This window comes from Alligator mississippiensis, chromosome 7, assembly GCF_030867095.1.
Source record: "Alligator mississippiensis isolate rAllMis1 chromosome 7, rAllMis1, whole genome shotgun sequence".
Classification (NCBI taxonomy): Eukaryota; Metazoa; Chordata; order Crocodylia; family Alligatoridae; genus Alligator; species Alligator mississippiensis.
The window spans coordinates 10,685,344-10,709,733 of record NC_081830.1 but is presented as its reverse complement, the minus strand read 5'-3'; the positions used below and the strand labels follow the sequence as shown (position 1 = coordinate 10,709,733).

The window sequence follows — 24,390 nt, the reverse complement described above, 5'->3', positions numbered from 1 at the left end:
TGATCCAGAGGCTGTGCCCCTCACTCCTGTGCTCCAGAGTGCACAATGCCCCTTGGCTCCAAAAATGGGCTCTGTCCCATTGGGAATCTGGCTGGAGTCCCAGCTCCCCCCACAACTGGGAACCAAATTCCTCATGGAGGGCAACAGAACTGCCTTGTGCTCGCTTCAGACTGCCAGTGTCATGCTGCAAGCACCACTTGTCTGGGAGAGACAGCAGCAATCGACACCTCCTGGCTTCCTCTTCAACAGCTTGGGCTTGGGAAACCCTGATCCTGGCCCAACTCAAGCCAGAACAGGCCTGGCTGTGCATCTGTCCATCCCACACTCTGCCTGTCCACCCCACACTATTAGGCGGTCCACCCTATGCTTATCTACCCATCTATCTACCTTTCCACCTACCCTACACCTTTATCTATCCATCTATCTACCTATCTATCTGTCACCTACTTATCCACCCTATGCTCTCTTATTAGCCTCTTGAGTCGGTCCTCATCTGAAGCCCCTCCATACCACAAATCATCCTTACTGGCCTTCTCTCAAAGGGCTCCAGTACTAAATCTGTTTGAGGTGCGGGGACCAAACCTGGGCTCTGTTTTCCATGAGAGGCCAGATGAAACCAGGTCTTTTCCCCTTATGAACCCGCAAGGGGGAATGCAGCCACCTCTTGGGTGGGAAGCATGACGGAGGCATGTAATGGAGCAGGGAGTGTCTGTGACGTGGTTGTGGAGAGCTGAGGGAGGCAGGACCCCTGCCCCCTTAAGGCCGAGTCTCCCCCATTTCAGGAGACTGACTGCGGCCCTGAGAGCTGAGGCTTAGCAGTCGAGGTAGCTGGTACATCCTGCCCCTCACCCCGACAGAGTGTTGGGGGGGGGGGTGTTCAGGCATGGGGGAGGGAAGAAAGCTGCAGGGGATGGGGAGAGATGCAGGCGCCTGCCAGAGGGAGACAGACGGAGGCGCTGGGAACAGTGAACACGAAGCTCAGCACGTAGCTGCTGTGCCAGCCCCTCCCCCAGTGCCCACAGCCTGCACTGCACCCCCACCCTACCCCCTGCCCTGTTGGTGCCCCTCACTCCTGACCTGCAGCCCCAGTACTGCAGGGTGCTCAGGCATTGAACCTGTGGCATGCATGTATGCACCCTCGTGTCACCGTGCCCCTTTTCACACGCGGATACACACGTGTCTGTTTTCCCCCAGTCTTTGCACACGCGTGGCAGCATGCACACGCGTGTGCCAGGGCCCGGGCTCCGTGTGGGCTGCAATCTGGGTTGCGGGCACCCCAGCCCCTTCCCCCCCTTCCCCTCGGGCCCGGCTCTGCCGCAGCGCCGGGTTCATGCGAGGTGAGCGCGGCCGGAACAGCGCGGGGGAGGGGGAGCTGCAGTGCGGGAGGCGGGGGAGGGAGTGAGGCCGGCTCTGTGCGCGGGTAAAGGGGGGTGCGCGCGCGGTGCCGCTGCAGTATGCGCGCGCGCCCGTGTGTGTGTGTGTGTGTGTGTGTGTGTGTGTGTGTGTGTGTGACAGAGAAAGAGACGGATCCTTCCCTTCCCCCCCGCCCTGCACCCCCTCGCCCCCCCAGCGCAGTGTCTCCCGGCAACCCCGCGCTGCTGACGTTAGTGGCTATTTATAGCGCGGGCGCATCTGAGGACACGGAGTAAGGACCCCCGCCCCCCCGGAGGCCACGCCCACCCCGGTGCCCCTCACTCCCCGCCCGCCGCCCCCTGCTCCTCAGTGGGGGGGGCCGCAGTGCGCCCGCCTCGGGCTGGAAGAGCCTCCGCGCCTGGGAGGTGGGGCGCGGGATCGGGCCCTACTGCAGGCATGCTCAGTGCAGCTTGTCCTCAGCTGCCCTCGCAGCCCGGAGCGCGCAGCCGCCGACGTCCAGCCCGGGCCCGTGTTTCCCAGTGCAGCCCCCTGGGGCGGCACCGACCCGCCAGCCTCCCCCCGGCCTGGGCCGGGGGCTACGTGGGCAGCGCCCCCCGCACACTCCCCGGGGCGGGGAGCGGGGCAGCTGCGGGCTAAGCGGGGGGACAGGTGCGAGGGGCAGTACTGAAGCCGGGCGGTGGCATGCAGCTGCCGTGGAGGGGGATGAATGAAGCCATTGTGTGCGGGTGGGACAGGTGGTGCCGGCAGCCCGGCCAGGGACAGCCGGGTGCCCCTGCTGGGAGCTCCCAGGGGGGCGGGCCTCGCCCCCTGCACCTGAGCATCCCGGCGGCCTGCAAAAAGGCTTTGGCAACAGGCTTGCATCATCCCAGGTTGCTACAGCGACTAGCTGACATCATCCTGACGTCACAAGGGCTCTAGCGCCCCGGGGAGGCGAACGGCGCAGGCGGGAGGCGCTGGTGCCGCCGGGCGTTGGCGAGGTGCCCTGGAGCATCATGGGAACAGCCTGGTCGCAGGTGAGCGACCCCAGCTCACCCCGACAGCCGCTCCCGCCGGGCCGTGTTCACGAGCACACCGTGCGCACGCCACTCTTCCCCGCCCGTCAGCACTGCCAGAGCGGCGGGAGAGTGACACGGCCGGTTCCCAGATCAGGAGAGAGCTGAGCCAGCTCTCTCTGGGCCCAGCTGTGCGGAGGAAGCTGCGCCCTGTAGGCGGGTGCGCCGTGAGCGGAGCAGTGCCACGTGGGACAGGGTCCAGCGCTGGACGCCAGCCGGGTGCGGAGGGCAGCTGGGTCTGTACCCCATTGTGCACATACGGCCCAGCACCATAATGAAGGGCAGGCACGTGTGCACCATATTTATGTGCATACACCCTGGTACTGTATTTATGTCCGTGTACTCCTGTACTGTACTTGTGTCCGTACACTCCCCTACCGTATTTATGTGCGCATGTTCCTGTGCCGTATTTATACACATACACTCAGTACTATGTTTATGCATGCACCATATTTATGTGCATACATTCCAGGACCATATTTAGGTGCGTACACTTCAGTACTATATTTATGCACACACCATATTTATGTGCATAGTCCTTTACTGTATTCATGCACATGCCATATTTATAGGCTGACATTCCTGTACTATATTTATGCACATACACTCCAGTACCACACTTATTTGCATATACTTGTGTGCCATATTTCTACCCCTACTCTCCAGTACTGTAATTAAGGGTACACACATGTATACAGTACCTGGGCCTTATTTACGCATATACCCTCTGGTACGATCATTAAGCATGTGTGCGCCATTTGTATGCGTGTACAATTTATGCACCTATACTCCAGTACCACGATGAAGCACATCCTGTGTGCCAGTTGTATGCACAGGCAAACAAGGTTCCTTGGGTGAATTGGGTATCTTTTATTAGACCAACCCAAATGGTTGGAGAATAGTTATTAAGCAAGCTTTCGGGTTCAAAAACCCTTCGTCAGGCTAAGGAAGCTGCAGCAGTTGGTGTGTGCTCTTCCTGGATGGAAGTTGTATGCACATACATTTTGGTCCCGTAATTACCATGCACCCCCATACACTGCCGCTCAAATGAGCGGGGAGATCTTTTCTCTGTGGAGTTGGGCTCTGCCTGGGGGCAGCAGGGTCCCCAAGCAGACACAAGCCATTTCACGCCCAGGCCGTGAGGGCACAGGCCGTGCTGGGGGCGATGCACTGGAGACCCCGCGTGTGCGCAGGGCGGCGGGTGCCCGGCCAGGGGCACGCGACGCTTCCCCTTCACGGCGCTGCCGCCATTTTTACCCCCTCCCTGTCAGCTTCGCCAACAAACAAGTTGGGGGAGGGGGACAGAATGGGCGGGAAAGCTTCCGCCCTCCCTAGTGGCTGAGCGAGCTGTCGCTCGGCCGGCCCCGCCCTCCACTCTCTGGGATCGCCCCTGTGATTGGCCAGACGCCGCATCGCTTACCCCGCCCCTCCTGCTGCTCTCTCCCGCGCGCGCCGCCTCCCCTCCCCTCTGGAGGCCCCGCCCCTGTGTGCCGTGTGCAAAGGAAAAACAGCCGTTAAACGGGCCGAGGGGCGGGGCGGTGCCCAAGAAGCTGCGACGGGATTGGCTGGGGCGGGAGGTTCAAACCAGCATGGCGCGCGTTGATTGGCCTGTGGCGGCCGCGGCAGGCCAGGCTCTCTCCTCGTTTCGGGCGGGTTATTGTCTCGCGGCTCCGTGAGGCGGCTCCAGGGCGGAATCGGGACCGGGGCTCGGGCGGCGGCACCATGGTGAGGAGTGTGGGGGAGGCGGGTGTGGGACGGCTTCTCGGTTCCGCTCGGCCCCGGGCCTGCAGCTCAGGGGCCCGGCCGGGCCTCGCCGCCGCCTCAGCCCCGCTCCAGGGGGTAACGGGGCATCGTGGCGGGACCGTGTCCGCCGCGGACAGTGGAGTTCCCAGGGCCCGGGCCCAGCCATGAGCTTGTCCCGTGGGGCCCTTCGCTCCTTCTCGCCTGCGGGGCCCCCACAGGGCTTCTCTGACGCCAGTGCTTCTCAGCCTCTTTTGTACCAGGTCCCACGGGCAGTCCCGGCCCAGTGCCCCTCGCTCGCGAGCCGCTGCCCCCAATAGGGGGGCATGGGAGGCCCCAAACAGCCCCTGGCAAGCTGGACCTCTGCCAGCCTGCGAGGGAGGATTCGTGCTTTCATATATTCTTGCTGCCCACTGTTGGGTCATGACCCATGGGTTGAGACACGTTGGTATAGACCGGGCTAGGCTGGTCCTGCTTTGAGTAGGGTTAGACTAGAAGTAAGCTCCTAAGCTCCCTTCCGACTATCGTGTCCTGATTCTGATCTGGGGACCGTTCTGGTGCTCGGCTCAGTGCCCCAGCATGGCCCTCATGCCCCCTCCCCTCCTCTGCCAGGGAGCGGTCCCTGCTGACTGGGCTGCCCAGATGTGACATGAAATGCTGTTGCCATCCAGCTGGCAGCAGGTGTCAGGGCAGAGACGCGGAGGGTCCTTTAGGGATCTCGTTAAGTTCCACTGTGTGGCAGGGCAGATCGGGAGCCTCCGATGCTGGCACTGGGGCATCTCGGTCAGATGGGCCAGCAGCAGGAGGTGTGCTCTGGCCTCAGGATGGAGAACACGAAGAGCTGTTTCCCTGGCAGCACCTGCCAGCATCTGGTGTAAGATGCTAGAGGAAATGTCTCGAGCTGTTTTGCTTAATAACTGTTAATAGGTCTATTCTCTGTGAATTCATCTAGTGCCTTGGACCTGGTTAGATGCTCTGCATTGAAGGCCATCTCCTGCGGCCACGAATTCCACAAGTTAACAACACACTGCGTGCAAATATAGCACGCTCCCAAAACCCATCTCCTGCTCGCTTTAGCAGGTGCCTCATGCTAGTCCTCTGGGATGTGATGATGAACAACAGCTCCCCAGACACTTGGTCCACACCTTCCATGATTCTCAAGTCCTCCATCCTATCCCTAACTCATCCTTTTCCTTTCCAAACTGAAGGGTCTTGCAAGTGTCTCCCAATCCAATAACTGCTTCATCTCCCTGATCCTTTTGGTTTCTCTTCTTTCTCCCTCTTCTAATTGTTCTTCATCCTTCTGGAGTGACAGGACCAGAAGAGAACCTCAGATTCCAGGTTTTGGATTTGTCCAGCTGGTTCCTACTTGCTTTCCAGTTACCCTTTTAACGATGCCCAACATCACAATGAATTTTTCAGTGGCCGCTGTCCCGAGCGGATGCTTGTAGAGAGCTTTCGATGCTTACTTTGAGGTCTTGTCCCTGAGTCATTCAGCCCTCCTGCCCTTTGCTTCCTCTCTTGTAACCAGTTCTGGACCCATGAAAGATCCTTCCCTCTAATCTCACAAAAGGCAGCTGTTGGTAAATGCCTTAGGTGAGGGACCTTGACAAAAAGCCTCTTGCAGATTCAAATATATGATGTCAGCTGGCTCCCTCTTGTCCACATGCTAGCCAGCACCCTCAAAGAGCTTCAGTCAATTGAGGGATTTCCTCCAAGAGCTTGCTGGCTCTCCCATGTGCCTTTGAAAATGAGGCTGGCTGGAAATAATCCTCAGGTGATTTCTTTAAATCTTTAATTGGGTGTCATCTCCCAAAAACTTCCTAGAATCTCTGGTTATTTTCAGCTCTTAAATAGTAACTTGTTTTAAAAGAGTAGATTAGTATGTGTAGAATCATGTGAGAAGAGCTGTAAGGCAGAAGGCAAGCAAGCAGTGCAGTAAGGGAAGTGTCTGGGCTCTGCTCTTGTCAACAATCGCAAGCTTCTTGAGTCTGGGATAGTGTTTGCATTTAAGAGATGGGAGAAGCCAAATATCCTGGCTCCAAGGTATGAAATCCTAGCTTTGGTTTCAGCTGACTAGGTGATCACAGGTTCTACTGCTGGTAGCTCTTCAGGTCTGGTGCATTGCGGAGCCCATTGCCATCAAGTTACCAAGAATCTGGAGAAAGGAGCATAGGACTTGGGATGGGTTGCCAGCTCGAGTCATGGCCATGGTGCATACTTGGTGCATGGCCTTGGGCTTCCAGCAAAAGGCACAATCACACTTGCTTCCTTGTGTTGGGAGAACAGAAGAAGCAGCATTTCTCAGCGATGGCAGGCGTCTTGGCAAGGCAGGCCGTATTTTGGGCACGCTTGCCTTGTGGGGCCTGTAACAGGGCAGTTTGTGCCTCTTGGAGGGAGCAGTCAGGCTTCGTGAGAGCACCCAGCTGTGGGGTATTTGGACAAGCAGGGAGTTGCCTGCTGGGAGCTGTAGAAAGCTCCCAGGAGGAAGCAGGCTGTGAGCAGTTTCTGGCCTGCAGCCAGAGCCAACAAGCTGCCTTCCTAGTGCCTAGGATAGTGGAGAAGGTTTTAGTTTGGATTGCTTCTGGCCTTGGTTGCTTACTGCTTATAGACTCAACGGAGCTCTGGGAGCAAAACTCACCAGCAGGCCCTACAGGCAACCCATGTACAAGGCACCAGCTTTTTTTCTAACCCCAAAGCGAGTGGTGAGAACTAGGGGTAAAATGGGAGCTTAGGATTAAAAAAGCAGCACTCCAGGATGTCTTGTGGCTCCTGGCAGTGTGTGAATAATAAGTTGTGATATTAAATGACACTCCGAATCAATAAAGCACTCGAGTTCTGTAGGGGAGCTGCATTTGACATCTTATATTGCTTTCAGCACCCAGTTGTGTAGGGAAGCTGCAGTTAATGTCTTGCATTGCTTTTAGCACCTGGTTCTGTGGGGAAGCTGCGTTTTGATGTCCTATGTTACTGTTAGTGCCCGGTTTAGCTGCCCAGTCCCCCCAGGCATGGTGGCCTAGAGTAGTTGCATCCCACATGCCCCTGCTAGCTGTTTCTGGCTATGGGTTGCCCTGTCAAGTCCCTGTGAGAGTCACAGATGCTCGTGTCTCTTGTTTGGGGCTCAGCCAGGTGGCTTTTAAAGCCTGTGAATATAGAGTTTCCTGAGTGATTAGGAACTGCTGTTGGTTATTAGTCAATAACTTGTACTCTGTATTTCCTGGTGAAGCACCCGTGTGCTATAGCCAGAGACTCTACTTCGATCCTTGTTTTTCTGTTCAGTACCGGGCCTTGCATCTGCAGCCCCTTTGTATCCCAGCTTAGTCTGCAAACAATTACCTTTAGATCTCCCAAACATCTGCTGTCCATCTCACGTGCTCTTGGATGCTGCCAGTGGCTGGTGACCCTTTAGATTTTGGTGGCATGGGGTTGGTTTAAATGCCAGGCATCAAACAGTGAGAAGCCACTCTTAACACATGTAGCGAGTGGCGCCAAGGCAAATGCTGTCGGAGCTCTGAGGCAGCGTGGAGACTAAGCTTCCCTCAAAGTTTTGGTTATAACGTGATATCAAGGTGGAAGCGGTAAGTGAGAAACAGTTGCTGTGTAGTCATGTTGGAGGCTTTGAAAATGCCCTAATGACCCCTCAGTTTTTTTATTTGTTGCTTTTTAAGGGCTAAGATCAGCTCTTCCAAGTAGGGCTCAGTACTTTGCCAAATCACGTCTAGTTTGGCTCTAGCTTGTCACATGTATTTAGTGAGCCTCCCTTGTGCTTTATATCCTAAAATGCATAGGCAGGAGGCTATTTGAAACGGTGCAGACTTGGGGGGCCTGGCACTGACAGGGCACTTCCACCAGAAGACCCTCAGTGAAGGTATTGCCATGTCTGTGGTAAGTCTGTAGAGATCCCTGCTCCATACCACAAGGTGTTTTTAATTGAAGGGACTGAGGCTGGACAGTCCAGTGTGTAGGGCAGGGTGGCTGGGTCTCCATGGCCAGCTCTGCCACCACCCTGGTATGCCCTGTCCCTTGCTGCTCTGAAAAGAGAAGTTGATTGTATTGCCCTATTTCAAGTGCATTCCAGGTACGTTTGAACGGCTCCGTTGCCAGAACCAACAACTTCTGTGACTTTGCCTTCTAGCTGACGTTTCCCTTGGAGTGCCCAGCTGTCTTTACTCTTTCCTTGGTAGAATCTCTCTTTTTGCCTTTGGGGGTTTCTTTCTCCTTCTGAAGAGACACTGGAGATTGGCAGGAGACTTGTTCCAGATCCGCTTCTAGCATCCTTCTTCATGAGGCCACCTGTCAGTTTGGCTTTCAGTGAAGCCTGGATGGATACGTGGTCTTTTCCATAAGTCACTCTCTTCCTCAAAGAGGCTCTCTTCTCCCTAAGGTGTCTGGTGGAAGAAGCCAGGCACGGTTTCTCTCTTGGAAGTAGCCCAAACAGGTCTTGTTGTGAAGTGTGGCCTGCTGGGATCTCCAACCTTCCGGGATTGGTGCAATTACTTCAGAGAATATTCTCTTGAACTGAGCTTCCATCCTTCTGGGATGCAAGGGAGTACGGTGGCAGCAGGGAAGATCTGGGGCTAGTTCTGCAAAGCGATTGTTTCTGAATGCTTTAAGCCTGGGCCCTTGGCTATTTAAGCCTGTGAATGTCGAGTTTCCTAATTGGAAACTGCAGTTGATTATTAGCTGCTCCTATGGCAATTTTGTGTTTCAACTCTGTTTGCAGAAGGCTATACTGACTTGGTATCTCAGGCCTGGTCGGTAGCAGCCTCAAGCCCAAATGGTGAGGAGCAGGGCGGGGAGATGATAGTGATCCCAGGGAAAGGACCCAGAAGTTGCTGGGTAAGAAAGTTATGATAATGCTTGTGCAAACCCTCATGCTTTGGCAGGGATTTCTCCATTGGCTTTGCACTGTTCAGTGTTCTCTGTCCCCTGCCAGCCCCTAAGAAACCAGCCTGAAAGACTCCCTGCTTACTGTTCTATGCTTCTCTAAGATTTCTCAGTCAGGGCAGTGAGAGCTAATGCAGTCTCTACTGTAGCTGTGCAAGTAGCGGATTGCCCAAACCCACCTCTTGCAAAACCATGGCACCAGCAGGTGGCTGCTGGCAATACAAAATATCCCAGTACCCTCAAAGAACACATGGGCCTGAAAGCTCTTCCACTCCCTGCAAAGGCAAAAGCGGCAAAACATTGGTGACTTAGGCTGGAAAGTTAGTTTCAGGGGTTCGTTTGTGATAATGCTAAGCACTGGACAAGCCCAGGGGGGAATAACAGTTGCCAGCGCACAGATCAGAGCAAGGAGGTAATCTCTTGCAGTTTGGCAGAGGCTGGGATTAGATGAAGGGTCAGAGCCTGGCTGTCTCAAAAGTATCTCCTCGCTGCATTGCCAGCTTGAAATACAGAATCAATGTACAAGGTGTGTCTCCACCATGGACTGGAAGGAGCAGGGCTATGTCTAAGCCTTTGGCACTTTATCGTGCTCACTTCTGTTTGGCATGAGGTTTGGGGAGCATAAATGATGGCTGCAGTCCAAAGGGGGTAGAAAATCAGGCAGGGATTGGGGCCTTTAGATGCATTAGCCAGTTCAGGGAAGAGGTCTTTGGCAAAGAAGCAAGTAGAACTCATCTACAGTATTTCAGGGGGCTGTGAAAGACATTAGCCTGTGCAAAGCTAGAGCAGCTGCTGTACCTACATCCTGCCCAATTGTGCCTGGCTTGGAGGTCACCTCAAGGAGGAGGGGGCGGTTTGGGTCATGGCTTCTTACATCCATGCTTGGAAACTGTCCTGTCCTTGCAATCCCACATTGCAGCATAGAGAGCTCTGAATACATATAGAATCATCAGTGAGTCCTCTCTAGAAGCATTCCTTCCACCTTTGGCATGCAGTAGTCATGGACTTACTTTGATGGATTTCTCCCACATTTTGTGTGTTGTAGGTATATGGGTTCCAGGCGTGAAGAAATGAGGCTAGGCCCTTTTGGCACTCAGATATAATGGTGCCAGCAAGGGGAATGAATCACCATGACATTTCCCCCTCCCTGCATGGTCATATGTGGAGTTTAGCATCTTAATTCTTGCTCTTTTGTCTTGGGCAGGCTGGCGGCAAGGCTGGAAAAGACAGCGGGAAGGCCAAGGCAAAGGCAGTCTCTCGCTCACAACGAGCTGGACTGCAGGTAATGTGACACCTGGTGGTTGCTAGCATCCATCAGCTTCCCCTTTCCTCCTCCTAAATGCCTCATCTTCCAAGGTGCCAGTTCCTGGGAAACGGAGGACCCTTCTCCTAATTCTGTGCTGAAACCTCACTTTCCAGCTGTAAAAGCAGGTGCCAAAGTTTTCCCATGACTCACTTCATCCTGCTTTCCTTCCTTCTCCTCTGACCATCCCACATGAGTTAAAAATGACACCATTCCTTGAAAATGGCTTGTTGGGTATCGCTGTATAATTAAACCGTGGTAGTGGGGTGATTGGATAGCTTAGAAATCACACTTTTCCCATGATGCCTCTGGTGTAGCACCCAGGAATTAGCAAGCTGCATCAGGTGGAGCTAGAGTGAAAGCCAAACCCTCAGCTGTTGCATGCTGGGGGCAAGTTTAGTTTGTCCCAGAATCATGGAGAGGTTATAGCTAGGCCAGTTCCCTGCCCGAGTCTGTACTGTTCTGAGCACGGGGGTGGGTAGGGAAACTCCTTCCTGACCCTAATGCAGTGTCTGTCCAGGACCCTCCAGGGTCGAGTCCCAGCAGGAGCATTGGCATAGTCCAGTCATAGTCCCCAGCCTGGGCTACAGCTAGCACCCAATGCCTCTGAGGGAGGCCTTCGGACATGATGGGGGTGGTTTAATTCCCTCCCACCTCCATACAGTGACCAGCAAAGTGTGGGAAAGCCCCATAGTAGAACACGGGCATCACTACACCTAGAACACCCAGTGGCTGCCCAACCTTTCCTTGACCGCAATCAGTGATGGAGAGTCCACAGCTCCCCTGTGCATAGACCTAGCTATGCCTAGTTCACCGCAACCTGTGACTGTTCAGTCTCTCCTTGAACACTTCCAGTGATGGAGAGTTCACAACTCCTCTAGGCGTCTCCTTCCGCAGACCCGTTGAATAAACCTCATAAGTGTAAGAGCCTGTGGCTTCACTGAACTGAAGCATGCACCTTTTTATCTGCATGCATTTGCATGCAGCATTCTGCTGTGGGAAATCTTTATCGCTTTGGTGTCGGTCCTCCTCCTCTTCCTTCCCTCTTCTTCCCCCCCCCCCCCCGGGTTAACAACTGTTAGCACCACGCCTTTGGCTTTGCTCTCCAGTGCCTAATGAGTTGTCTGCTTCAGTTCCCAGTGGGCCGGATCCACAGACACTTGAAGACCCGTACCACAAGCCACGGGCGAGTGGGTGCCACGGCTGCTGTGTACAGCGCTGCTATCCTCGAGTATCTCACCGCTGAGGTAGGTTCTGAAGAGTGTGGGGCAGGCTACTGGTGCTAGGCAGTTCCATGGGGCACAACTCAGCCCCTCCTGCCATCACAGCACCCTCTGGGGAAGGAGCATTTGGGCTGCATCAGTGTATTTGGAAGCAGTCAAACCAGCCAACAGGTTGGCTCAGAGCGGCTGGGAGCCAGGGTAGAGTGCAGCTAAGAAACCAATTGGAAATTATATATTTGAATATATTCATAGCCATTTGTAAGCCAGGCAGGCTGTGACTACAGAGGCTTGTTCCTTTTCTTAGCAAAGCTAAACCCTCCCAACCAAGCATCTGCTCTTGGAAACTTCCAGAAGTTTATAATCCCCCCACTCCTCCCCCCCGAGCAGCCTGTTCCAGTACTGGACCCCCATCATGGTCAAAAAGTTCCTCATCCACAGCCTCAACTTCCCCTGCTGCAGCTTGAGGCTGTTGCTCCTAGTCCTGTCCCCTACAGCTGCAGAGAAAACCCATCATCTTCTACAGAAGCTCTCCAGGTCTTTGAAGCCTGTGATCAAACCCACTCATAGTCTTCTCTAGACTAAATCACACTTTCTCTGTCACCATATACCCTATAAGTTTGCTTCCCAGGCCTTGCCCCATTGATATTGGTCTGCTCTGGGCTTTCCAACCTGCCCCCATCTTTCCTGAAGCATGTGGCCCAGAACTGGATGCAGTAAAACATTGGAGATTTGTGGGTATCACTTCCTCTTCCTTCCTCCCTCCCCCCAACCCCCTTTCCCACCCCAAGCAAACACTGCCCTTTAGGCTAATTTCCCTTTTAACTCAGAAAGTCCCTGGTTATGCCCAAATGTTTGGGCTTGGAGACCTCTTGGAAGCCATATTATTCTGTTGGCTTTTTCAAGCAGCTTGTTCTAGTTTCAGCGCTCTGTCCTGAGCCCAGTTAGCATGGGGACCTTGGAATAGATCAGGGGCCTTTCAGATTGTATTGGTGTGGTGATGACATGGGGTGGGTTTTTCTGAGTAGGCTTGTGGTGGTGATTGTGTGTGGTGGCCAGCTAAGATGCTTTCTTAGCTGTTACCACCCAGCAAAGAGATCTGGACAGGTGGCTATGAACATCAGTTAAGCAGCTGCCAAGGCAGACAACAGGTTGGGGATGATGGAGCTGTGAACACAACAAAGTATCTTTATGCCCCTTTGTAAATCCCTGGGGCAGCCAGACCTCAAAGACTGCCCTGGTCTGGGTTTGGTACCAACATCACCAAAAGGAGATAGAAGTAGAGAAAGTCCAGAGAGGCAACAAGGATGGTAAGTGTTAGGGAGGGACCACCAAATGGAGAGACTAAAGAGGCTAATGAGAGAGAAGGTTAGATGGAGCATGGGGTGGACAGATGGATAGACAGACAGATAATATTTTAGGGTGCATAGATGGATGGATGGCTATACATACGGAGGGTAGGTGGGTGGATGGATAGACGGACAGTGTGAGATGGGTAGACAGAATGGGATGGACAGACGAACAGCCAGGCCTGTTTAGACTTGAGTGGAGCCAGGATCAGGGTTTCCAAAGTCCGAGCTGGCAAAGATTAAGTCAGGAGGTGTTGATTGCTGCTGTCTCCCCCGGACAAGGGCACCATGACACTGGCAATCTGAAGCCAGTGTGAAGCACTTCTGTTGCCTCGTGGGGAATTAGGGTGGAGGAAATCTCCGGTGCCCCTCCCTTCCAGGCTCAGCTCCCTGCACCACATGATATAGGAGAAAAGGCAAGCTTGCCCTAGAGTTTGAGCCAGTCTCTGGCAGCTCTTATGGTCAGCAGCAGGTGGCCAGATATCCTGCCCCACTTGCTTGCTGCTAACAGGCTCCCCCTCGCTCTTTGCCAGGTGCTGGAGTTGGCGGGCAACGCGTCCAAGGACCTCAAAGTCAAGCGCATCACCCCTCGCCACTTGCAGCTCGCCATCCGTGGGGACGAAGAGTTGGACTCTCTCATCAAAGCCACCATTGCCGGTGGAGGTATGTGTAGGTAGCCCATAAGGTTGGGGGGGCAGGGTGCTGCCAGCTAGACAGGGCCAATCTTGGGTTCCCTTTGGCTTGGTGCTGCTTCAGTTCAACCTTGGCAGAGAGCCACCAAGCCCAGGTACAGTGTAGTTTGGAGTCTGCCCCCTGCCTGCCAAGGTGAGTCCATGCCCCCTCCCTCACCCGCCTCTGCCCCCGCCCCCCCATGTCAGGGGGCCTATGGATGGGGGGATGATGGGCACCTGCTGTGCCTGCAGCTCCTGTCACAGCTGATCCTGAAGCCTGCCAGATCAGGCCCCAGGGGGCCTGGTACCATCCCTTCCTACCCCTGTGTGCCAGAATTGGATCCTGGGGCCAACTCCTCCCACCCACAAGCCCTGGGATTGGGCCCCAGAGGCCCAGTGCTGCCCCCTTCTCAGTCCCCCTCACCAGGATTAGTTCCCAGGGGCTATGGCATTCCCCCCTCACATCCCCCACATGCCAGAATCTACAGCTGTGGCCTGCCACCCCCTTCCCAGCCTTGTGTGCTGGGATTGGGCCCTTTGTATCACCACCTGGTAGCCACCCACACAAGGATTGGTCCCCAGGGTCCCTAGCACCACCCCCTCCTTCCCCTGTACAACAGGACTGATCTCATGGGGTCCCAGTGCTGACCCTTGTGCATGGCAGTTGGTCTGTGGGGGCTGTGGTGCTGCCTCCTGACCCTTCCACAGAGGGATTTTTCCCTGAGGGCACCCCCTCCTGCCCCTGTGCACTAGGACTGGGCTCCAGGGAGCTGTGGTGCCACCCCCTCCTGCTCCCATATGTCAGGATTGGACCCCAGTGCTGCCCCCTCCTGGTCTCCCAGAGAGGGATTGGACCCTAGGGCCTGGCCTGGCCCCCTACACACTAGGATTGGTTAGCATGTGGGTCTGGAAGCTTGGCAGCACCAATATCCTGTAACTACCAGCTCCGTAGCTCTCCTCCTCCAATGCAGCTGGACTCGCGAGGGGAGGGGGTGGGGAGCACGAGGCCACCCTAGGGCCCCATGGCTTCCCCCAGCCCCCTGCTTACTCCCACTGTGTCTGCAGGCGTCATCCCACACATCCACAAGTCTCTGATCGGAAAGAAGGGTCAGCAGAAGACCGCGTAGGGGGGGCACTGCCGCCGCCGCCCTCGCCCTCTCTGTCGTTGTACTGTATGGACCTGGGCCGGATGAAATCTGGGGACATGTGGAATCTTTTTTTTAAACAAGCTAGGTAACCGGAAGAGCATAGACGAGCGCCCGTAGACGTGAGCTAAACCTTTGTATGTCCTCTAGACAGACAGAACCCCCCCCACCCTCCCAGTCCCTGTCACGTGGCAGCAATTGGCGTGTTGATTGGCTTAGGTTTCTCCCGTGTGTTTTATACAGACAAAAAAAAAAGGACCTGATAAAGCGTTTTCTACAATCTGTCTGGGCGTGTGATGTTGGGGTGCAATGGGGTTGTGCCCCCTGGGCCTTGCCAACCTCGGCAGGCACCCCTCAAGATTGTGGTGGGGACTGGGGGCAACCTAGTTCCCCATGGATAGGTCTATAGTGACAAGCATGGGAGGGGGGGATGAAACCAGGTGTCCCTCCAGGTCAGCAGGCAAGGGTGGGGGATCCATGACTGGCATGTGCCGGAGACATTGGCACTGTGGCTGGGTCATAGCACTGATGCACCCTTGCCCCTGCTTGGAGCTTGGTACCCACTGGTGGGGCAAACACCAGGGCAGTATAGGGCAGCCACCCTCCATGGCCCTGAGCTGGACATAAACCCTGGCATCAAGCCCCAGACACTGTGCCCAAGGGAGACCAGGATAAAGGGCATCAGTCCCTGCCTGGGAGTGCACCCAGCTCTGAGAGGCTCTGCCCCCTAGGGTGTGAGAGGGGACAGCCCCAACAGGCTCTGCCCACTATGGGGAGGGTCCTGAGACTGCCTCCAGCCCCAGCAGGGAGGTTAGCCCTACCTAGGCCCAGTTCAAATCAGCATCAGATGTGGGTCATGATGGAGTATGGTCAGGGGGTTTATTTGTCTGGGGTGAGGTCAGGCATTGCGGAGGGTGGGGGGAATGTAGTCCAGGCCCAGGTGCTGGAAGATCTCTTCCTCTGAGCTTGCTGGTAGGAAGGTGCCCTGTGGAGACAAGGTAAGGTGGGGCGGGGTGGGGCAGAGCCACACCCCCACCCCAGCATCCTACTGTGCACATGGCCAACCTCACACCCAAGCATCACCACAGAACCCAGGTAAAATAGTTGTGGTCACACTTTGGCATCCCACTGTTTACTGAGGCACTCCTTCCATCCTTCCCCATACTCCAACAAGGCACCCCTCACAGCCCTTCAGCATCCCACAGTGCACTGGGGCACTCCCTCCACCCCCTACAGTGCACTGGGGCACCTCACACAGCCCTGCAGCATCCCATAGTGCATGGGGTCATCCCCATAGCCAGGCACCACCTCAGAGCACTGCCCTACCCCAACCTTCCAGCATGTACCAGGGCACCCTCCTATAGCCATGCTGGGAACCTGAGCCCTCCTCCAGCATCCCATGATGTCCTGCAGCTATACCTGCCGCATGTTGTAGAGCCCATGGCTGTTGAGCACCATCTCCCGCTCATGCCGGGCAAAGCGCCGTAGCTCCCGCTCAAAGTGCTGGGGGGGGAGGGCAGTTAGTGCTGCAGCGGCATGGGTCAGGCAGATCCAATCCCACTCCCTGGTGCCCTCATAGCTATACAGCTGCATCCCCCAGGTTTCCTCTCAACCTGAGTAAAAAGGGCTAACCGATCTAGGGCCCAGCACCAGTTTCTGGACTAGACCACGGATCTAGAACATCCTGCACCACATGACCAAGACTGTGGACCTAGAACCCACTGCAGCATGTAGCAGGGTGATGCTTAACCCCTCTGGATTCCAGGCATCTAGAACCCTGCTACAAAGGTCTGTGTGTTCTGACACAGGACCATAGAGTTCCCTCACCTAGAACATGTGGCAAGGAGCTAAATTCCACTGTAATGTGTCCCAGCTGTGATCTAGAATGAAAGCCTTGACCTAAAACTGGGCATGCAGCCAAGCAGGAGCATGGAGTGACCTAGAACCCACTTGGTCTGGAACGAGTCCTGACTCAGACCCCAGGATGTGCAGCTGCCCGGGAGGATGGAGTGATCTTGAGCCCAACTGTTAAGTGTCCCAGCTATGACCTGCAACTGGAGGGCACTGGCCTGGGACATGCAGCTCCCTGGAAGAATGACGTGATCTAAAACCCACTGCAAGGTATTCCAGGATCATCTGGGACAAATGACCTAGAATCCAGGACAGGCAACCCTCCCGGAGGCTGGAGCAATCTGAGCTGGGCTGCACTGAACCTAGCATGTACCACAGCAACCTGGAACCCCAAGGGCTGACTTAGAACCCCCATCCACCCCCTGGGGCACTTACACGGGATCCAGTCCAACCGAGCAGGGCAAAGGGCAGCTGGCTGTGGGGAACGACAACCAGGTCCAGGCGCACAGCCCGCCAGGCCCGCACCCCCGTGCCTGTTGCGGGCAGCACTAGGCGCAGGATGGTGAAGCAGCGCTCAAAGCGGTCCAGGGGCCCACAGCTGGAAGAGGGCTCTGCTGTGGTGGTGTAGCTGCTGTGCTGGCTGTGCTGGTACAGCAGGAGACCCTGGGGGTGGGGAGAGAGATGGGGTGGGCAGGGAACCCAGCTGTCTGGGCTCCCTCTGCCCTGTAACTAGACCCCACTCCACAACATGAAGTCCTTTCAAGTCTTGCCCCTTCCCTGCAGCCTAGCCAGTCAGCTGTCCCTGCCCCGAGGCCCCACTCACCTGCTCCTCCAACCAGGCAACAAGAGGGCCCAGCAGTCCCACCTCACGGCCCTCCTCAGGGTGCGACAGCAGCAGGTCCACGTCATGGCCGTGAGGCTTGCCTCTGCAGCAGAGGGGAAGGATCAAAGGATGGGGGCCTGGCCTGCTGCTGCTTAGGGGCAGGGCCAGGCCCCAGGAGAGGGGGACAGTTACCTTCGGAAGCCCCCAGCCAGCGTGACAGAGGCGCTGGGCAGCAGGCGGGCAGCAGCATCCAGCACCAGGCATGCCAGGCCCTCAGCCTCAGCCCGGCCCACAGGTACAGCCAGGTCCTCAAAGCATTCCACTCCTGTGGGGGATACTGCTGAGACTACACCTGGCTGTGCCCCTCACTCCCAACCCATAGCCCCTGCCCACTCCCCCTCAGCTCTGCTAGTGCCCTCTGACCTGCAGCCCCCTGCTTGCCCCCCCTCTCACCTGCCTGCTGCTGCCTGGTCAGCCGGGTCCCGTGCGACTGCAGATCCCCCAGTGACCGCAGCCCCTCCCGGTACCAGCAGTCAGCTGTCCGGACCCCGACCCCAAAGATCTGGGTGAACAGCTAGGAAGGAAGGGAAGGCAGTGAGACAGGGTAAGAAACCAGCTACTGCTCCTCAGAGGAGCCACAATGGGGCAGACAGATCCACAAAGAGCCAGGAGAGGGCAGCAGTAGGCATTGTTCTGGCCAGCCCCACTGCCCCTCACACCCAACCTGCAGCTCCCTGCTTCTGCCCCTGCCCCCCCTCCCCAAGCCCTGCCGGTGCCCCTCATTCCAGGCCCACAACCCCCTGACCAACTCCATCTCCTGCTGACCCCGGTACCTTCATGGTCTGGTATCGCTCTGACTGTTTCACTGCCTCCACCTCCGCACAGACCCCATCCTCCAGCACCTCCTGCCCGGGAGACAGATCCCCAAGCTCAGTTTTAGTGGGGCAAGTGCTGCACATCTGGACTGAGGGGAACCTAGGGCTGGGGGGGCAGGGGGCTGTGGGTTGGGAGTGAGGGGCACGGTCAGGGTTGGTGGAAGTTGGCTGTGCCTGCTGCTGCCCTCCGGTGGCCAAATGTTCAACTGCAACCCCAAGCCCTGGCCTGGTTGGGACGGGGGACTTCTCGGGGCTCAGGAGCTAGCAGGAAGTGAAGGGCACGGACTGGGCTGGGAGGGCAGGGGGCTGTGGGTCAGGAGTTAGGGGCAGCAGCCAGGCTACAGGGGGCAGGAAGCTGTGGGTCAGAAGTGAGGGGCAAGAGCACAGCTGAGGGGTGGGGGCAGAGGGCTTCAGGTTGGGAGTGAAGGGCTGAGTCAGGAGTGGGAATACTGGCCAGGCTGGTGGGGGACAAGGAGCTACAGGCTGAGAGTGAGGGGCACCATCAGGGCTGGAAAGGTACCTGAAGGACACGGTGGGAGTGCCCCCCGATGCAGGGCAGGCCGCTAAGCTCATGAGTACCCTGCAGGGCTCGAGGCAGGCAGCGCAGTACAGAGGCAGCACGGGTGAATGCCAGACCTCGTGCCTCTTCACCCGCAAACAGGGCAGCTTCTGCCAGAGTCTCCAGTGCCATCTGCAGGGGAGTCACCATGGTACCAGGAGCAGACACCAGGGGGCAGTGAGGAGCACTGCATGCCCCCCTCTCCCCCCAGTAGCTGACACCCACTCCCACCTGCTTGCTACCCATGGGACCTGGGGAGAACCCGGCATCCAGGTGACCCTTGTGTCCATACCACGAGGGCAGGGTTGGGGTGGTCCAGCGGGGTGCGGCGCTGGCAGGCATAAGGCGCCACCTGCAGGCTGGGCTCCACAGTCACTGTTACCTGGGGGACAAGAAGGTGAGAGTCAGTGCCTGGTACGGGGGGATCCTCAGCCCCCCAGCGCCTTCAATAACCCCTGCTCACGTGGAGGCGATGCCGTGGCTCGACAGGCACAGGCTGCCCGGCGCTGATGCTTTCGGTCAGCCAGCTCAGGTCCAACATGGCTGGTTGGGGGCTGGGACCCCCAACACCTCCACGCTCCCGGGCCAGCCACACAGCTGCCTCATCCCCTGTCAGCTGCTCAGCCACCACATGGGTCAATGCTGCACTGGGGGACAGTACCTGGGGGGTTAGTATCAGGGACCTTCACCCCCCCGCCACCAACCCCCAGCCCTGCTGGTGCCCCTCACTCCTGACCCACAGCCCCTGGCAGTCCCCTGCAGCAGATTCCCAGGGGAGCTCTCACCTGCGGGGCCCATCCACACGGAACCCCCGAGCCCGGGCCAGGCGAGTGAGGAAGGCGCAACGTGAGGCCCCCATGCGCCGCTGCACCAGGCACAGCACCAGCCCCCCTGGGGCCCCCTCCACCTCGGCCTGGCCCTCGTTCCCTGTGAGCACCTGCTTCCGCCGCCGCTTGGGGGGCACCAGAGCCATGGCTGGGGCTGGGAAGAGGCCCTCAGGGGATTGTGGGTAATGGGAGTTGGGGGTGAGGCTTGCAAAGGATTGTGGGTAGTGTGGAGGCAATACAGACCCTGGGGAGAGGCCCTCAGGAGACTGTGGGTAGCTGGGAGGAGGGGGAAGAAGCCTGCAGGAGGTTGCGGGTAGTAAAGAGTGATATCTGGGGAGAGGCTTGCAAGGGATTGTGGGTAGGGGCGGGCACTGGGCTGGAGGGTCACTGTATGGTAGGAAGTGCAGGCAGCTCAGGCCCAGGCGCTGGGGGTGGGACTAGGCTGGGCCAGGAGGTATGGCCAGGTCTGGAGGGGCGTGGTCAGCCCTAGCTAGGGCAGGGCCTGGGCAAGGGGGCGTGGTTGAATGGAGATGCAAAGCAGCTTATTTGCATAGATGTTACATGACCCCTGCACCTGGGGGTGGCAGCAGGGGGGCAGGGAGGTGCCCCCCACCCCTTCCTGCTGCCCATGCAAATCCCAGCACAAAGCTGGGTGGTGCCAGACTGGAGTGGGCATTGCTGGCACAGCAGTGCTGGGATGGTGAGTGCCAGGCTGAGGGGTGCCAGGGGCCCCTCACTCCTGCCCTTACACTGGGGCGCTGGGGATGCCTGCCTCCTTTGAGGGGGCTGGAGCCCTCTGGGGAGCCTGTGATAGCCTGTGCTTCCTTGCAGAGCCTGCCTGGTGTGCCCCGGAGCCTGTAAGTAACCACCCGGATGCCTTTTCATGGGTGGCAGGGGGCAGGCAAAGGGGTGGGGGTAGTGCCCAGGGGGGACAGGTGATCACAGGGCGCTGCTGTGTGCCCTGCCCACAGGTCTCGGCCCCCACCACCACCCCCCAAGCGACCAGGTAGGTGCCAGCGGCTTGGGGGGAGGGGGCTGGGTTCTGGGTGCCCCCATCCCAACATGACCCGGGGCAGCCAGATTCCCAACGTGCCCTGGGGTGGGAAAGGGGTACAGCCTCACCTGGGCGCCTGCCTGTGTTACAGACACCTGGGAGCACCTGGTAAGTACTGCCCCACCCTCTGCCCACCTGGCCCTACCCTGGTACCCTACAAATGCCCCACCCACTCTTAGCCCGCCCCTGGGCCACTTTGTCCTGCCTACTCCCAGCCCAAAGGTGAGGACCCCTCCCACTTCACACCCCACCCCCTTGGTCCTCCCTAGAGCCCTCTGAGACACTGCCCACCCCCTTTGGCCCTACCCCATAGGCACCCCAAAGCCCCACCCATTCCCCTAGCCCTGCTCCTTGGCCACCTGATGCCCCACACATTCTCCCTAGCCATGTCCCTTCAAACCCTAAGGCTCTGCCCATTCACACTGGCCCCCTCCCCTTGGTCCTGAGGCCCTGCCCCTCCCCTGGACAGTTCCCAGCAGCATGTTCTGCCCTCACCAACAGCGTGGTGAAGAGCCACCAGCCCCTGATGAGGAAGACATGTATGAGGTGCCCCCCTGTGAAGGGCTGCTCCGCTGGGTGGCACCTGCCCAGGCTCAGCTGCCGCCCGAGGGAACCTACCTGGGTAAGAGGGTGATGTGGGGCACTAGGTGGCATGGAGACAGGGAGTGAGGGGGTCAGGAGGCACAAAGGGACATGGAGGCAGGAGGCACTATGGAGCATGGGGCCGGGGGGAAGGGGGCAGTAGGGGCCACGGATGCAGGAGGTGACAGAGGCAGTGGGCATGGGGGCAGGTAGTCTGTGGGCTTGGGAGGGCAGACCTGGGGAGCTGGGGGCACTCCCCAACCCCTTTGCTGTCCACAGACCATACCTGGGCACGGCGCAGTTCGGAGCCTGCCCCCTGCCTGCCCCCAGCCAGGGTGAGTCCATGCCCTCTCCCTTGCCCACCTCTGGCCCCCCTATGTCAGAGGGGGCTGTGGATGGGTGGTTGACAGGCACCTGCTGTGTCTGCAGCTCCTGTCGCAGCTGAGCCTGGCACCCACCGCCGAGGAAGAGGAGGAGGAAGTTGAGGGGTGGGGGGCCATGCCCTCCTCTACCCGCCGCAGCTCCCTGCCCACCCTGGGCCTGGCCATGCTCAGAGGTAGGTGGGCAGTCACAGGCGAGAGCAGGGGGTTGGGGGGATTGTTGGCAATGAAAGGGTGGGGCTTCTTGAGTGGTGGGAATTATTGAGAGTATGAGTTCCATTCATGCCATCTTTGCCGGCAGGTGCCAACCCAGACCCCTTGAAGCACAAGGTAACATCCCCCTCTCCCCTGTGGGTCAGAGTCTCCATGCTGCCCATGTGTGCAGGGATGCCTCCCCCCAGTACCTGGGCAGGGCTGGCTCTGTTCTATTGATGGGGAAACTGAGGCACATGGCACCAAGAACTGGGGGAGAACCTGGGAGCCTTGGGGAGAAAACCCAGGCATCCAGGTTTGGAGATAGCCACCCCCACCCCCAGGTCTGGGCAGGGAGCACCCAGCTGAGGGGTGTGGATGGCATGTGGCAGCTGAGACCACCCTGCCCACTGATAATCAGGGTCTCTTTCCAGGAGGGGCCTCTTAAGGATGCAACCTATGTGCAGTTCCAGCCTCCCCCAGGTGAGTGCCCCCCATGTTCCTCAGCCCTGCCAGTGCCCCTTATTCCCAACCCGCAGCCCCCCCCCGTAACCTTGTGTCCTGTCTCTTCCAGCCCCCTGCTGCCTTGAGGGGAGTGGGTCCCCCATGGAGGTAAGTACCCCACCCTAAGGCAATGGGGGCCTCTCAGGTACCTGATCCTCCCCACAGGGGTAAGTGCCAGGCAGAGGGAGTATTTCTGGGCATGCAGAGATTGGCTGGGGGGAGTTGGGGGGGGAAGAGGCAGGGTTGTCTTGACCCTCCCCTCCCATGCCCACAGGACCCTGAGCTCTGTGCCCAGCCCTGGTATGCAGGAAGCTGTGACCGGCAAACAGCTGAGACTGCCCTGCTCTATGCCAATAAGGTACCCCACCCCTCCCACCCTGGACACCTGGGTTCTCTCCCCTGCTTGGAGTGGGGCTGGGATCCAGCGGGATTGAGTTGACCAGGGACTGGGGAGCCGGGACGCCTGAGTTCTCTCCCCACTCTGGGAAGGGGATGGGGTGTGGTGCTTAGAGTCAGAGCAGTCTGTGAGGCCCAGGTGCCTGGGTTCACTACCTAGCTCCAGGTCAGGTTAGTGGCTAGAGCACAGACTAAGGGATCAGGACACCTGGGATCTCTCCCTAGCTCCAGGGTGGGGTGGGGGGCTGGGATGCCTGGGTTCCCTCCCTAGCTCTAAGAGGGCCATAGTGGTTAGAGCAAGCAGGAGGGCAGAGTCCAAGACTTCTGGGTTCTCTCCCACTCAGCCGCTGCCTCCCCACTGCCTTTAGTCCCCTGCTTGCCTGGCTGCTTCCGTTTCCCCTAAACCCAATGGGGAGCAGCCCCCCTGGTGGTGGTGACTCCTGCTCCTGCCCCCAGGATGGTGCCTACCTTGTGCGGCGCTCTGGGCGTGGCGGTCCCCAGCCCTACACCTTGGCTGTGCTCCTGGGTGCCCGTGTCTACAACATCCCTGTGCGCTTGATTCCAGGGCCCCGGCCCTTTGCCTTGGGTCGCACCAACGCCTGCCCAGAGGTGGGTGCCCAGCTGGGATGTGCCCAGTGCCAAGGGGTGAGGGCTGGGATATCCTAGGGGGGTGGGGGCTGGCCATGCTGAGCACCCCCCAGTGCCAGGGGCTTGGGGTCCCAGCCTGACCCCCCTGACCACCCTCCCCCTTCCACACGCACACAGCTCTTTCCCAGTGTGCCCAGTATGGTCTGGCACTACATGCAGCACCCCCTCGTGCTGGTGGATGGTACCACTTGCGCCCGCCAGCACACCCGCCTGCTCTACCCTGTGAAGCCCTGAGTGCCTGGTGGGGAGGGGGCACCCAGTGCCACCCCAGCCCCTTCCCCTTCCCTGCCAGCCTCAGCCCTGCAGCTGTGACCAGTGTCAGGGTAGAGCAACAATGGCAGGCCTCAGGCTGGGGGGCAGTCTGGCAGCCCTCCCTCCTCCCCCACCCCCAGCTGATGCCAAGCCAGCCAGGACACCTGCATCCTTGCTGTACCCACTTCCTCCTTGTCCCCAGCTGGGGGGTCACAATAAACAGTGTGAAGCTGCCTCCTGCTGTTGTCTGGCTGGGGGTGGGGGTGGAGGTGAGGGGGAGGGGCTGGGGTCAGGCCCCACCCAGGGCAAAGATCACTTTTAGTTGTGGGAGCCAGTGCCTCAGTTTCCCCCTTCTGCATTTGGCGCTAGACAGCCCTTGGATTAACCCACTTACAGGGTGTGGCCTCCCACACCCAACTTCACTTGCTCCCCCACTGCCAGGTACCCCCCATCCCCTCAGGCAGTACCCCCCACCCAAGCCTGGAGTCTGCCCACAGCCAGTCTTTGCTTCCCCCAGGCAGAATCAGACCCCAACAGGACCCCAAACAAGGTTCCTGGGCAGGGGGGCTTCCCTTCAGCCAGTTTCAGTGTACAGAATGAGGTAGAGGGGGAGAAGAGCTGATAGCTGGCCCCAGCCCAGCAGCTTCCAAGCCCAGCCCCTGCCTGGATGCCTGGGTCCCCCTGCCTCCAGGCCAGGGCTATTTAT

The 24,390-nt window shown here is 58.1% G+C and overlaps 3 protein-coding genes across 4 annotated transcripts; 2 read left to right on the top strand and 1 right to left on the bottom strand.

The window, feature by feature from the left end:
* Nucleotides 1-4,029: 4,029 nt before the first annotated feature.
* LOC102577325 (histone H2A.V) lies at nucleotides 4,030-15,021 on the top strand. Of its 2 annotated transcripts, none has more exons than XM_006275012.3 (5): nucleotides 4,030-4,151; nucleotides 10,258-10,335; nucleotides 11,490-11,603; nucleotides 13,459-13,588; nucleotides 14,662-15,021. In XM_006275012.3, exons 1-5 carry the CDS (start codon nucleotides 4,149-4,151, stop codon nucleotides 14,721-14,723), a joined length of 387 nt encoding a protein of 128 aa, XP_006275074.1. In that variant the 5' UTR covers nucleotides 4,030-4,148; the 3' UTR covers nucleotides 14,724-15,021. The 2 variants fall into 2 exon arrangements, with proteins under 2 accessions (XP_006275074.1, XP_059586526.1); XM_059730543.1 differs by lacking the exon at nucleotides 4,030-4,151 and adding an exon at nucleotides 8,952-9,005.
* A 580-nt stretch (nucleotides 15,022-15,601) lies between these two features.
* Nucleotides 15,602-20,103, bottom strand: POLM (DNA polymerase mu). The gene is made up of 11 exons (XM_014593733.3): nucleotides 19,635-20,103; nucleotides 19,313-19,496; nucleotides 19,142-19,231; nucleotides 18,811-18,981; nucleotides 18,249-18,320; nucleotides 17,869-17,989; nucleotides 17,608-17,740; nucleotides 17,416-17,518; nucleotides 17,028-17,255; nucleotides 16,161-16,244; nucleotides 15,602-15,726 (listed from the first exon to the last, which is right to left on the bottom strand). The coding sequence occupies exons 1-11, from the start codon at nucleotides 19,820-19,822 to the stop codon at nucleotides 15,640-15,642; spliced, it is 1,461 nt and encodes a 486-aa protein (XP_014449219.1). The 5' UTR covers nucleotides 19,823-20,103; the 3' UTR covers nucleotides 15,602-15,639.
* Nucleotides 20,104-20,495: 392 nt separating this feature from the next.
* On the top strand, nucleotides 20,496-23,918 carry SH2D6 (SH2 domain containing 6). Its single transcript, XM_019487697.2, has 11 exons — nucleotides 20,496-20,533; nucleotides 20,648-20,682; nucleotides 21,232-21,352; nucleotides 21,592-21,647; nucleotides 21,742-21,868; nucleotides 21,994-22,022; nucleotides 22,319-22,367; nucleotides 22,459-22,496; nucleotides 22,663-22,746; nucleotides 23,241-23,393; nucleotides 23,550-23,918. The coding sequence occupies exons 3-11, from the start codon at nucleotides 21,268-21,270 to the stop codon at nucleotides 23,664-23,666; spliced, it is 738 nt and encodes a 245-aa protein (XP_019343242.2). The 5' UTR covers nucleotides 20,496-20,533; nucleotides 20,648-20,682; nucleotides 21,232-21,267; the 3' UTR covers nucleotides 23,667-23,918.
* Nucleotides 23,919-24,390: the final 472 nt, after the last annotated feature.

Coding starts and splice junctions, on each gene's coding strand:
- LOC102577325 (XM_059730543.1), top strand. CDS start 8,967: ATGATAGTGATCCCAGGGAAAGGACCCAGAAGTTGCTGG. Junction 9,006..10,257: donor AAGGACCCAGAAGTTGCTGG/GTAAGAAAGTTA, acceptor TGTCTTGGGCAG/GCTGGCGGCAAGGCTGGAAA. Junction 11,604..13,458: donor TCGAGTATCTCACCGCTGAG/GTAGGTTCTGAA, acceptor GCTCTTTGCCAG/GTGCTGGAGTTGGCGGGCAA.
- POLM (XM_014593733.3), bottom strand. CDS start 19,822: ATGGCTCTGGTGCCCCCCAAGCGGCGGCGGAAGCAGGTGCTCACAGGG. Junction 16,245..17,027: donor TCGGTTGGACTGGATCCCGT/GTAAGTGCCCCA, acceptor CTCCCCCCCCAG/CACTTTGAGCGGGAGCTACG. Junction 15,727..16,160: donor GGCTCTACAACATGCGGCAG/GTATAGCTGCAG, acceptor TTGTCTCCACAG/GGCACCTTCCTACCAGCAAG.
- SH2D6 (XM_019487697.2), top strand. CDS start 21,268: ATGTATGAGGTGCCCCCCTGTGAAGGGCTGCTCCGCTGGGTGGCACCT. Junction 22,368..22,458: donor GCAGTTCCAGCCTCCCCCAG/GTGAGTGCCCCC, acceptor TGTCTCTTCCAG/CCCCCTGCTGCCTTGAGGGG. Junction 23,394..23,549: donor GCACCAACGCCTGCCCAGAG/GTGGGTGCCCAG, acceptor ACACGCACACAG/CTCTTTCCCAGTGTGCCCAG.